The sequence below is a fragment of the Marmota flaviventris genome, chromosome 4 (genome assembly GCF_047511675.1).
Source record: "Marmota flaviventris isolate mMarFla1 chromosome 4, mMarFla1.hap1, whole genome shotgun sequence".
In the NCBI taxonomy this organism is placed as follows: domain Eukaryota; kingdom Metazoa; phylum Chordata; class Mammalia; order Rodentia; family Sciuridae; genus Marmota; species Marmota flaviventris.
This window is the reverse complement of record NC_092501.1, coordinates 123,633,719-123,647,172: the sequence shown is the minus strand read 5'-3', so window position 1 is coordinate 123,647,172 and position 13,454 is coordinate 123,633,719. Positions and strand designations below refer to the sequence as shown.

The 13,454-nt window shown below is 41.5% G+C and overlaps 1 protein-coding gene across 5 annotated transcripts in view; it reads left to right on the top strand.

Annotated features, from left to right (window-relative positions):
• Enox1 (ecto-NOX disulfide-thiol exchanger 1) overlaps positions 1–13,454 on the top strand; it is a 538,862-nt gene that overhangs the window by 381,032 nt on the left and 144,376 nt on the right. For all 5 annotated transcript variants that reach the window (XM_027928919.2, XM_071610779.1, XM_071610780.1 and 2 more), the window contains one exon: positions 4,592–4,804. In XM_027928919.2, the coding sequence (XP_027784720.1) occupies positions 4,592–4,804 (213 nt within the window). The remainder of the gene's footprint in view (positions 1–4,591; positions 4,805–13,454) is intronic.

Sequence of the window (13,454 nt, the reverse complement as noted above, 5' to 3'; positions counted from 1 at the left end):
TTTCGTTATGTCTTAACTTAGATTAGTGCCTAACTAGTTTATCTGGCCTTCATTGAGTTATTTCTTCCAGTGCTTCTCAAACTTCATTGTACCTGTCAGTCACTTGGGTAAAATGCAGATTCACAGTTGGGAGGCCTGAGAAAGGCTGAACCTGCATTTTAAACACGCTCCCAAAGGATGCTGATGCATGTGGTCTTTTAGCAGAAATTATCCTACATACAATTTTTAAATGCCTACTGTCATACAGTAGAAGGAAGACAGGGAGAAGGAAGGAGAACCACAAAGTCTGAAATGAGATGGGCGTGGATACAGGTGGGAACATTGGGGGATGATAGATAATCATTCTCATATTACTTGCTCCTCAAAAGGCTAAGCAGTGCCTTCCTCCATTCCAGGATTAAAAATGCTTTCAAAATTTTTTGAATCAATTGATAATCTGGTAAGTGTCTTACTGCCAAAGGCTTTGCTTCTTTGCCATTATCTGACATCACTTCTAACTTTCATAGCCAGTGATAATGACCTCAGAGACTTGAAGGATAAAAGGAGCAGTCAGCTTGAAGGTCCTGAGAACATTTATCTGTGGTAGACAATGAAATGTGGGAAAATACTCCTTAACATGAGATTAAATTTTTTATTATCAACTGTGAAGCTTTCTGACTCTTATTTGTTGAATTTGTAGCTTTCTAGTAGTAATCACTACAAGTCCATGAGAAATAGAGCATAATAAAATATAAATTCCAAAGAAAAAAAAGCCAAAGCAACCAAAAACATTGAAATATGTTTGGCAGGTTTTATTCTCATATTAGACCCTCAGAATAGGAGACAGAGGTATGAGCCAACGGTACTGTGCAGGGTGACTGTATCAGTGGGACACATGGAGAAGGATGGGAACATAGCAAAGAGTGCAAACCAGGTTGCTGAAGTTTTCTGTGTGAAAGGGCAGCTGAATCTTAAGGGAAGAATGACCCTGGCCAGGGGGACAGAGTGTTTAAGGGTCTCTCTGAGGAAGAGCACAGCAAGTGCAAAAGCGGGGCCAGGGCCATGGTGCTTAGCCAGGGCTGTGACAAAGAAATGGGGGCCCATTCCTGCCAAGCAGGAAGGAAGACCCGTGAGCAAACATTTCTAGTCACCCAAGTGTGACATGGTGAGGACCCTGCTTAGAAGACGCTGGGCAAGTTTTACTGAGCAAATGGTCCATATTCATGCCATAATATGGCAATTTCCCCAATTCTTACTGTGGAAAAAGCACATCTGCAGATTTTAATTTCTAAACTGCACACCCATGTTCAGAGTTATGCCTAAACATGTTCATGGAAAGTGCTTAGAATTTTTATAAGTGCATCTTTGATGTGATTTTTATGAGCGGCGTTAATTTCTTTCCGCATGAATAGCTTTAATAATGCTGCAATCTAAAATCCTGTTTAAATTAGTTTATATTGTTTTCTGCTTTCTCAGTGATCTTTCCACTGAATACAAAATTGAATTTACAGATGGGCATTGAAAATGACTGCTCCCAATATGCTCCTGTAGTCATCCAGAGGGAGTTACTGGCTTCGTCTTAATTAATATAAATTAAAGACACTTCTTACATGGCAATAAATATTGACCAGAGTTACCAAGCATGCCTTAACTGATGTGTTTTAAATTTAATTTGAATGTCAGTACATCAATCATACATCATTCTGCTGTCATAAGAAAGTTCAAAAATGAAGACGAAGTTGAGAGTTTTCAAAACTCTACACTCTCTTAGGCTAATGGGATTTGTCTACTAGTATGAGTTAAAATGTTAGAAAACCTCTTGGCTACTCACTTTTAAATAGTGTATTTTTAGTTGCTTAATCCTAAGGGTGTTGTTTCCTTTCTAGAAGCTATCAGTTAACTATAATCTGCTGCCTGTAACTTGTGCTTAGCTTAGATCTAGGAGTGAAGAGCAATAAAATGTGTTTTTTGGACCACTTGAGCAAACATACATTTTTAAAATTTAAGTGTGTTCTTCCTGACAGTAACTTAGTATATTTATGAACTGAACTACCAAGAGCAAGAAAAGGAAAAACTACCCACTACTACGTGCAAGAGAAAGAAAGATGAGGCACATGGCTTGCTCTTGCTTGTGCGTGTGGGCGCACTTTCTCTCTCTCTCTCTCTCCTCTCTCTCTCTCTCTCTCTCTCTCTCTCCCTCTCTCCCTCTCTCCCTCTCTCCCTCTCTCCCTTCCCCCCTCCCTCCCCCCTCTCTTTCTCCCTCTCCCTGTCTCTCTCCCCCACCACAAGTCCCAGGGTTTTTCTTTCTCTGTGCTGTGTAGAGGCTAAGTCTCAGCAAAGGTGAAAAATAGTACATGAAGTCAGTGTTCTTTTTTGTTGTTATTTTTTAAGGAAAAAAAAAAAAGATTTCTTATAAGCATTAGGTTTATTTCTGCTGTCTGTTCCGAGATCCATTCTCCAAACATATATTGGCAGGGGGAGCGGTACAGAGTGTGGAGGGAGGCAGAATTTATTCTGACTGTAACGGTCGCAGTGGGCCTCTCACAAACATAATGCTAAATTATGGGCCTCTCTATGGGCTGAGCGTAATGCTAAGTTGTGTATGATGGATTTTATCTTACACAAGCCGTTTCGGTCCATGAAATGAGATAAGAAACCACTGCAGCCAGAGTTCACTGAGGGTTGAACTTAGACTGGAATTCCAGAGTTAACACAATTGCATGAGCCAGCAGTACTACTGAGTGTGCTGTGTGCCTGTGGGTTGAGATTTTCAAGGAAACTTGAGTCTTTCACTTGCAGAATATTCTGTGAACATCCCCAGGCAGTTATCTCCTCTGATTCAAGTGTGAGGGCCGAGGAGTCCATTTGCTCAGAAAAAAGAAAAAGGCTTTGATTCCCCAGGCCCAGAGGGCAGCTGCCGAACAAGAGAGGGCCTGGAATTGTGTCTGGTCAGCAGCAAAAGTGACACTGCATCTGGAGAAGGCAGAGCTCACTGTGCATGGCCTTGAGTTGGGCTGAGTCCTGCCTTCACACAATGCATGGGCACCCTGGGCTATACCCCAGTTTGGGCAAATGTCTTTAGGACTTTAGTAAGGTATTTCTACAGCATCCCACAAAATTGGCAAAGTGCTGTAACAAATGGAAAATACACGTGACAATATAATAGTTGATTTTTAAAAATCTATTAAGTAAAAACTGAATCCCTTCATCAAACATGAATCACCTCTGTCCATAGGTGCATAAATGTGCACAGCACAGGAGGGTTCTCCTAGTCCACCGGGGAGCAGGCAGTACCTGGCACGGAGTAGCACTCAGTGTTTGTCAAATGAATGAATAAGAATCTGAGTCTTGCAGTCTAGTTGGTCCTGATTTTTAGAATTCAGGGTCTGTCTTCACTTGAATACATGTAGGGTAGTTTTCCTAAGTCATGTTTTGTAAGGGGTGGAAAGGCTTCTGCCCTCAAGACTGCCTAAAAAATATGCATCGAGCCTTCAGCAGTCATCAGATCGATTAATGTGATAACTGACATCCAACTTCCAGTTCTCATTAACTTAATCACCTTCACACTTGCTTTCTCTCCACCTCCGAGCCATACAACACCGGTCTGTTCCAGCAACACTCCCAAATAGGCAAGTCTCTTGTTTTCTTTGAAATAAACTTTATCACTTATTTACAGCAGAACCTCATTTCCCACTTTCTATCCTCCTGCCCTGGCCTCATACCAGGTTCAAAGAGACTTTATAGTAGCCATCCAAGAAAACACCAACCACCTCAGGGAGCATGTTCTCTACAAAAAAAAAAAAAAAAAAAAAAAAAGGAAATACTCTATTTTTCAGCCTATTTAAATATTTTTATACTAACCTTAAAATGAAATTAGTTTTGAACTGCAGAACAGAAATGACTTATTCCCACTACTGCCTTGGAAACAATATCTTGCTTTATGACTAGTTTTAAAATAATGTGCCATCTGTGTTTTGATGCTAACTCGGCTGATTTCATAAGTCAGAAAACTAGTATCTTCAGGAAATATCTCTGATAAGAGAATAAAGAAGTGATGCTGAGGCCAAATAGGTTAATAACAGTTTTTTAAGTCAGTTTTAAGAAAGAGTAATCAAGATGTGGTGTTAAGAATGGAGTACAACATATTGCTTACAATGCCCACAGTAAATGTCCTATGATTGAGTCCTTGGAGTTGGTAGGTGAGAGTGGGAGCCTCAGGGATGGTTTCATGGTGCCACGAGTTGATGAAAAAGAGGAGTTAAGAAAAGCAGTCAGTCACAGGAAGGCTCAATTTGTCCAGTTCTGAAAATTTATCCATCAGAATGGACCGTGTGTGTTGTTCTGTTTTGTTCTTTCAGTACTGGGGACACAGTCCAGGGGCCCTCTACCATTAAGCCATATGCCAAGCCCTTTTTTAAAATTTTGAGACAGGGCCTTACTACATTGCCCAGGTTGGCCTCAAATTTAGGATCCTCCTGCCTCAGCTTCCTGAGTTACTGGGATTACAGGTGTGCCTGTCGCATCCCTCACAAATTGATTTTTGAATGGAACCAGAATAAAGCGTTTTTTCTCACCTTGGCATGATTTGTACTTGGTGGTTTTCCATTTCCAGATGATAGCAAGTTCTCCGAGGCTATCACAGTACTGCTTTCCTGGATTGAAAGGGGGGAAGTGAATCGGCGTTCTGCAAACCAGTTCTATTCCATGGTGCAGTCGGCCAACAGCCACGTCCGCAGGCTAATGAATGAAAAAGCCACCCATGAGCAAGAGATGGAGGAGGCCAAGGAGAATTTTAAAAATGCCTTAACTGGGATCCTCACTCAATGTAAGTAAAATTTTGGGGGCCATCTCTTTCATTGTGATTTTGCCTTTTCTTTTGTATTCATTTTATGTTCTCATTTGGGGGTAAGTAGTTCAATAATCTCCCATTTTACTCCATATTGAATGACAAACCTCATAACCTATTTCATGTTCTGTGGCAACTTGGAGGAACACGGACCCTGCCCCGAGAGCTTACTTATCAAGGTGAGCAAAGTTTCTGTAGCTTTTCCACGGAGCACCAGGCCTGGACCCCAGGGCAGGGCTGCCACACATACCTGTGTTTGTTGGACTCACCACAGGTCACACCACCCCTGAGGGTGCCACCCTCTACCTGCAGGCTGTCCACACATTCATGTGTCCTCCTAGGGCTGTCAATAGAAAGCAGACCCTGAACACATTGTCTTGGGGCTCTGCTTAGAAAGACAGTCCCAGCAGATAAACTCCTCAGGATCCTTTATTTGAGGTGAGCTTTGGCTGTCTGCATGGGTAACTCAGGAGTGGAGTTTTTTTTTTTTTTTTGTCCTTTCTTCATTTGGAAAGCAAATTGCCTTAACTACTTAATGTCGGTGATTTTTCATGTCTAGATACTAAATTGATGAAGGGGTATAAATGGGGCTTTCTCCTAGAACAATAGTCAAGGTAATTACCCAGGGCTCTATTCAAAAAAAAAGGGTGTCTACTTTTTCTGTGGGCACTCTATCTGTGTCTGTAGTTAACTTCACAGCAGCATAATGCATCACAGCTGCCCATGTGCTCTCGCTTGGTAAAAAGCCATTGAATGACACTGTAACAATGCAGTGCTCCATTCCACACCAGGTGCAGGGGCCCCCATGCAACAGCGATTTACATTATTTATTCTGAGGATAAGTATTATTTGCAGTGATATAATGTGCCAAAATGCCTATCACCTCTTCCATCAGTATAAACCCAAGAGATAATGTGTCTGTTAGGATGGGTAATAAGAGGGGCAGGAAAAACCAGGATCTTAAATGTAAAAGTAGACTCTGTTGTCAAAAGACAGTTTTTGCAGCAGCATAGGGTGTAATGTCATGAAGTCTCAAACATAAACTCTGGTAAGTGACCAAATATTCAATATGAAAATGACCTGTGTTAAAAAAAAAAAGGAAATAAGAAAAATATAACTGCCCTGTTTTAGACTGGTATAATACCACTTTACCTACACTCGCCAGCCCTGAAGATTGACCCTTTATCCAACAGTGTATGTCCAGCAGTTTTGAAATTAGGGATACTAGAGAGAGAATAAAGAAAACTGGTATTGTCTTCTGCTTTTAAAGGAGGGAAAAAAAGAATGGATTAGTGGCCAGAGGGAAAGTAAAGATGGCCTAGTAGGAGAAAAATGAAGAGAGGACAAAGCAAAACAATTCCAATACACAATTCCTGCAGAGTCAGGGCAGGAAACCACATACCTGAGCAGTGATTGCTGTGTTGTTACCTTTTGGTCACTCACATCACACTTTTTTAATTGATTTTTTTAAATAAATGACAACGGAATGCATTACAATTCTTATTACACATATAGAGTACAATTTTTCATATCTCTGGTTGTATACAAAGTATATTCACACCAATTCATGTCTTCATACATGTACTTTGCATAATGATGTCCATCACATTCCACCATCATTGCTAACCCCCTGCCCCCTCCCCTCCCTATCTACAGTTCTTCTATTCCTCCCATGCTCCCCCTCCCTACCCCACTATGAGCCAGTCACCTTATATCAGAGAAAACATTCGGCATTTGTTTTTTGGGGATTGGCTAACTTCACTTAGCATTATCTTCTCTAACTCCATCCATTTAGAGGCAAATGCCATGATTTTATTCTATTTTATTGCTGAGTAATATTCCATTGTGTATATATGCCACATTTTTTTAATCCATTCATCTACTGAAGGGCATCTAAGTTGGTTTCACAGTTTAGCTATTGTGATTGGCTGCTATAAACATTGATGTGGCAGTGTCCCTGTAGTATGATGTTTTAAGTACTTTGGGTGTAGACTGAAGCGAAGGATAGCTGGGTCAAATGGTGGTTCCATTCCCAGTTTTCCAAGGAATTTCCATACTTCTTTCCATATTGGCTGCACCAATTTATTGCATCGCTTTTAAATAGCTTGCCATTCATGCCGTTTATGTCTCATCTGACAGGGAAGACTCAGCCCTTGGGTCTCACAGTGAAAATATGAGGGCAGCTGTGGAGTAGAATAGAGGAGAAATTTGGTGTTTTGGGCAATAGGTATTGAAAGAGGCACCAGTAAAAACGAGGCCCCTATTATGTGGCTGAATGAATGCAAAATGCCTATCTGTCAACATGGAGGCATTAAGTCAGCCCATCTTTGAAACAGCAGAGAGACAGGCAAGAAAATGTAACGTGTGGGGCCCTAAATGTCAGCTTTTTTATTACCAATAAAGACCAATTGGGAAAGGAGGTTGGATGTGCAGCAGTGCTGGGCTTCCCGATGGTGAGTCTCAGGGCTGAGCAGACAGCACTGGGGACCACAGGCCTCATCCCCTGGGGCATCTGCCTGGACACTTGAGCAGGAGCATTCACTCTTAAGAGCGGGTAAGGGAGAGGCTGGAACAGGGTAGGAAATCATAAGAGTGGAGATCACCATCACAGATACCTCTTAGGTACCTCAACATAAAATAACAAAAACTAAATTCTTCCTTAACTTCTTCAAATCATTCCTCTTCCCATTTTAATAAATTCTCAGGCCAAAATCTTGTAAATTTTTTTTACACCCTCCATCTCCCACTATAAGACCCCATATCCTAGCCATCAGTAAGTCCCGTTGTTTCTATCTTGAAAAATGTACCTCTCTTTGGCCTACTTTTCTTCATTGTGATGGTCACTGCTTAAGTCCATGAAGCCTGGGCAACTCTAACTGCCTAGTGGGTCATTTAGATACAGCATCCACTGTGAGTAATGGAAATCTCCACCAAACTGCTTCTTTCTTTTTTTATTTTGCCATGCTAGGCCAAGGGCCTTGTTTATACTAGACAGGCACTCTACCACTGAACTACAGCTCCCATCTCTCCACCAAACTGTATCTTAAACAGTAGGATTGATGTTCTTTCTTCTTCTTCTTTTTTTTTTTTTTCCTTTTTTGTCACTCAAAGTAAAATTCAGATACAGGTCTTGGAGGTACTGGTTCAGTGGTTCAAGTCTGCATGGGCTCAGGTTTCTAGGATGCTGTTGGTTTTTCCTAGATTATTATCTAGGATGACTGCTGGTGCTCCTGTCATTATGTCTTTGTTTTCCCTTCCTTTTTAACATAAGAAAAAGGAGAAGAAAAAAGAAAGCTGAAGGAGTTGCATCATTAGAGTAAGAGAGCAAAACTTACCCTAAGGTTCCTCATAGCCTTCCACATACGTCTCATTAGGCAGAATAATTACTCACAGCCACTCCTAACTCCTAGGAAAGTGAGGAATATAAGGTTTAACTAGGCCCACTGCTTTCCAGAATAAAACTCAGTTCTTTTATTTAGGAAGAAGGGGAGAGTGGCCTATTGGAAAGCCTTTGCGGTGCTACCATACATTGTTCCTCCCTTTACACCTTTACTCTGCCTCAGTTTGTTTTTCACTCATCATCTGGTAATAAATCAGCCTGTCTTCTCCATGTAGATCCCTTGAGTAGCTTTCCATTGCACTAGAGATACTGCTCACTTTCCAGCCCACAAAACTTTCTGAGCCTTCCTCTTCCGAGTTGGGTGTTTACTGTGTAACATCCGCTGGCAGCCTTCCTCCTGAGCCCCTCAGAGCTACCTTCCGCCTCCAAGACTTCACACATGCTGTGTGTGAAGGGCTCTTCCCTCCACCCTTTGCATGCTTGAGTCTTTCTCACCCTGTAGGTCTCAGCTGAAGGGCTGCCCCCTTTAGAGAGCTCTTTCTGGTCCACCTTCTTCTAGTCAGTGCACCATTACGGCACCTTATCACCAGGTCCATGTAGCCCTTATCCAAGGAGATGATGATTTCATGCCTTGTCTGCTTTTAATCATTGTGCCAGGAAGAGAAAAGACAAGTCTTAGTCATTGAGTGTGTGTGTGTGTGTATGTGTGTGTACATATACACACAAGTGCCTAGAACATAGAAATATGTAGCAAATCCTTGGTGGATGATGCAGTGAGTAACCTGAAAAGTGAGTTCAAAGTTCCTGGTGACCTCGACGGGCAGTTTGGAGTTGGTATTAGCATTATCCACATGTAAGAGGATTTGGGCTTGCATGTGTAATTAATCAAATCAAAGACAGAGCTCAGTAGCATTGCTGTTCTTAGAAATCATTGCAATTTACCAGACCACTGGTAATAGACTAGGGGATCTGAGGACAGTTGCGGTAGAAGACCAAACAGAGACATTCAAGCTGGAGTATCCCCACTTGTGTCCTTCCTCCAGTCTTTACTTTTACCCATTACTATTCACAAAATCCCTCTTGGCCCTGTAGTTTGATCCAGGGAAGATTGTGGAAACCACAGCTGATCCTGACCTTTAGCAGCTGCTGGCCTAGGGGTGCGTCCCAGCTGTGAAGTGTCCCAGGGACCTTCCCTTGCATCTTTGATAGCCCAGCTTTTTAAGGATGACTTGAAGAGATACCTTAAATGTAGCCTGAGTTGCAATGAAGTAGAACAGGAAGAAAAAAAAAAAAAAGATGACTACTTTCTGGATGTGAAGGGACCCAATCTTTTTTTTTTTTTTTTTTTTTTTAAGTTGAGGATGGACACAATACCTTATTTATTTATCCTTATAAATAAGTGGTGCTGAGGATCAAACCCAATGCCTCACCGGTGCTAGGCTAGAGCTCTACCACTGAGCCACAACCCAGCCACCACCACCCCCAACCAAATCTTTACCATGAAAATACCAGCAGTTGCCTGACTAACATGATAGGTACACACGTATTTCATCACCCTGTGAATTTTGTCTCATTTTCTGGATGAGTGTCCTTCTGGTGGAATTGTTTGTGTGTCTCCTCAGCATTTTCTGCTTTCCCAAAGCTCATTACCATGTAGTAAGAGGAGTTTGGTGCCAGCACTGTGGGGCTGCTTTGAAAACAAGAACTGGTCAAGTTCACAGTGATGGACAACCTGCTGCATTTTCCAAAAGTAGAAGCCATCATATCCCTCTTTGTCTGCATTGATATTCATTTCTCACCTAGAATGAGATTAAGACTATATAGCACTGATACTCAAGAAATGGCCTCTTGGTTCACTTTCTCCTAGATGCAGGAAAACTTCCAACTGGGCAGTATCCCTGAGGTGCCCACCCAGTGCTATTCTGCACAGCATCTTTTGGCAGCCTGTCTATCAAACAGCCAAGACTTCTGGGAAATTGTTCTGAGGCATCCTGGAAGGAGGGGTATTAACAAAATAGCTTATTATAGCAAGTAGACTCAGCTGAAGGAGGGCTTATTTACCACCTTCCAAGAGAGTCCAGATATACTGCAAAGCTCAAAGCATGGTGGGCTCCTTTATAAGTTTTGCTAAAAGTAGCCAGTTGGCAGAGCAAACAAAGGCAGCTTTAGGTGCAAAGTTGTCCATGGTGCTAGACAAGAGGTGCACCTCTTCTTCCTTGTTTCACTTGTCTTATTTGTCTTTGCTTATTTTGAAAAGTAAATGCCAAAAGAATCAGCCTAGATGGCTCTCCAGCCATTTAGGAAAAAGAAAGCAGAGATGCTATGCCTGAATTTTAGTGCTTAACAAAATTTTCTCAAAAAAAGACCAAGAACTATCAATAGCAACAACAAGAAGAAAAAATTATGATGTCAAGATCTACATCAAAATCCAGCAGTTATCTTCTAGCTTTGATGGTGTTGATCTTGAACAACATTTGCATAAATTCTAACCCTTTTCATATCTCTAGTCTTCACCCCAGGACCTTCACTTATCCACGATCATGACAAATAGGCACTGTTTTCATCTAAGCCTTGGTTTGTCTGAAGGGCAGCAGCTGAACCCAACTAGGGGTGTGGGGAGTACAGCATCCATTCTCTTGTGTTTGGGGTAATTTTTCACTTATGACCATGGATGTGCAGTTATCCAAGCTATTAAACAAAGACATGGTCCATCCTAGTGTGACACCTGGGTCTTTCTCTTCCCTTTTGGGCCACATAGATAGATCTCATTTGTTAGATATAGAAGAAAGGAAAAAAAAGCTGCAGAACAGTGAGTCATCTCATTCTCATGTCATTTTATCCTTATATCATCCTTGTCTCACCTTTGTCATTTCTTAATCGGTTCATTTGGCAGAAACTTCCCCGGCTTTTCCCTCCTCAGAGACTCTTGGGATTTACTCTCCTTTGCTTTTGGGTTTTGATCTTCTTTGCTTTTTAAACATTTATACTTCATAGCAACTCCCCATTGGCCTTCCCACTTTGAGTTTTCCAGTTCTGAGCAAAGCTTGTCATTTCAAAGCTCCGACAGGAGCTGTTTTATAAGTCTAGGAAGCATGGACCACAGCATTCACTTATTAATATGCATGCCGATGTGATCAGTTGTGCATGCCTTGTTATGACACATACACTTGAACAAAAAGTGCAGCATTCCATGATAGTCCCACTTGGTACTTTCCCAGCAAGCTTCCTGGTAAAAGAGAGAGAAGGACGCAAAGTGGAGACAAGGCAAACGGGAAAGCAGACCTCAGGGGAGAAGGGTCTATTTTTTTTTTCACATTTTTTTTTCTTTTTATTAGCTACACATGACATTACAATGATCTTGGCAATTCATACATTTGAATCAATTGGGGTATAATTTCTCATTTTTCTGATTGTACAGATTGCAGAATCACATTGGTTATACAGTCACCTATATACATACAGCAATCATAATGTCTATTCTATTCAGATTTTGTGCCATAAATATAATGAGCATGAATGACAGAGCTAGAAGGTACCTTAGAGACCTGTTGGGCCAACCTTTCTCATTTTGTAAAGGAGGAAACTGAGGCTTGGGGCACAGACTTGAAATATCTTGGTCATTTAGCAATTTATGGGAAAATTAGGACCAAGACATTTTGGCCTGTACAGTTTGCTTTCAAACACCATGTATTTTTTTTAAAATGCAAAAATGAGAATGATCAGAAAAGGGTATTATAACTTTAAATTTATAGTTTAGGTAGCTTTAAGGAGGTATGCTGGTATCACACTGAACATACATGCTGCTATCTGGTTAGAAAATGGAGTATTTATTTCTAGCACTCCCTTCTTTACCACCTCCACACATTGGCTTGTGCCACTTGTCTTATCTGATATACTTCCCTTCCTCCCCGAGCCAGCACTGAAACCCCCTGCTGTCATGCTTCATTCATGAACCCTGTCACATAGCCATCTCTAGTCTTCCCTCTACAGCACTCCATACTATATACTCAAGTATTTCATTCAGTGGTTTCTAATTTTATGTGCATCAGATTTGTCTGTTTCCTTCTAGTGAGATCTTAGGCTGGAGACAGCCATATACTGTTCTCTTTCCTTACCTCATTGCAAAACTCATGGGCGTGACCATATAAACACATAGAAGACCTCAGTGCAAGTAATGGTTATTGAGCAATCACAGATGAAATGAAAGAGGTGCTGGAAATTGGGCTGGAACTAAAAAACTGCAGACAATACTCAAAGGTGGCTTTTTTTCCCCCAGCATAAGCAATGATGGTCTGAGCTAACTTAGCTTGAATATTCATTGTCTTAATGGAACACAGAGAATATACTTCAGTGGTGAATTTTGCTGTAGTAGCATTATAGTACTGTTATTAATTATTTCAGCTTATAGATTGGAAAGATTAGAACTAACAGGCAACTTTGCTTTATACATTTATGGTATGAAATGGCCTTAGCCTTCTCTTTGGTCTTGAAAAGAGCAAATGGTAACAGTACTTTTGGCTAAGTCTAAAGAGATCCTGGTTCTAATTCCATCTCAAGCATTACTTAGTCATTTCACTTTAGGACAGTCTTCTCAGCTCTTTGAATTTGTTTCTTCATCTCTGTGTGAAAGGGTTTGCTCGGAGTACACCCAAGGTACTCAAAGTCCCACAGTCCCTACTCTGTCAACAGCTTGAATCCTTGAATGAGTCTCGATGTCTAAGTGAAACATAGACATGATGTCCATGATGTGCAAAGCTCCTGAGGTGACCACACAACAGAGGACAGGAAGTCCCCAGAGCACATGTCCCATCTGTATTGTGCTATGGAGTTACCCCTGCTGTGCTGCACTGTGAACTTGAAGCCACATTTTGACCCTGAGCATGTGTGCCCGACACCCTTGCAGAAGCTGAAGGCTGGTCAGAGTTATTATCAGAGAAGGCCATGCAACACACTGACACCCACCCCCCTCAGTCCTGTCCTCATCTGTCTTCCTGACCAAAATCGTAAAAGCCTCAGCTGTTTGAATGAATGATTAAATTCATTCCACAAATATTTATTGGGGCCTGGTTAAGTGCCAGGTCGTCTGCTAAGTGCCGTAGTGAAATGTGCGGGTTTCTGACCCCTGTGTACCACAATCCCCCTTTTAAGCAGATTGGTGTCCTTGTCCACATTTCTTCTGCCTAAAAACCTCTCTCTGAAATCATTTACTTCTCAGAAACATCTCAGCTAAACATTTTTTATTTCTGCCAAGGGAAATTTGGTGCCTATGTCCCTTGCTGTCGAAAAAGA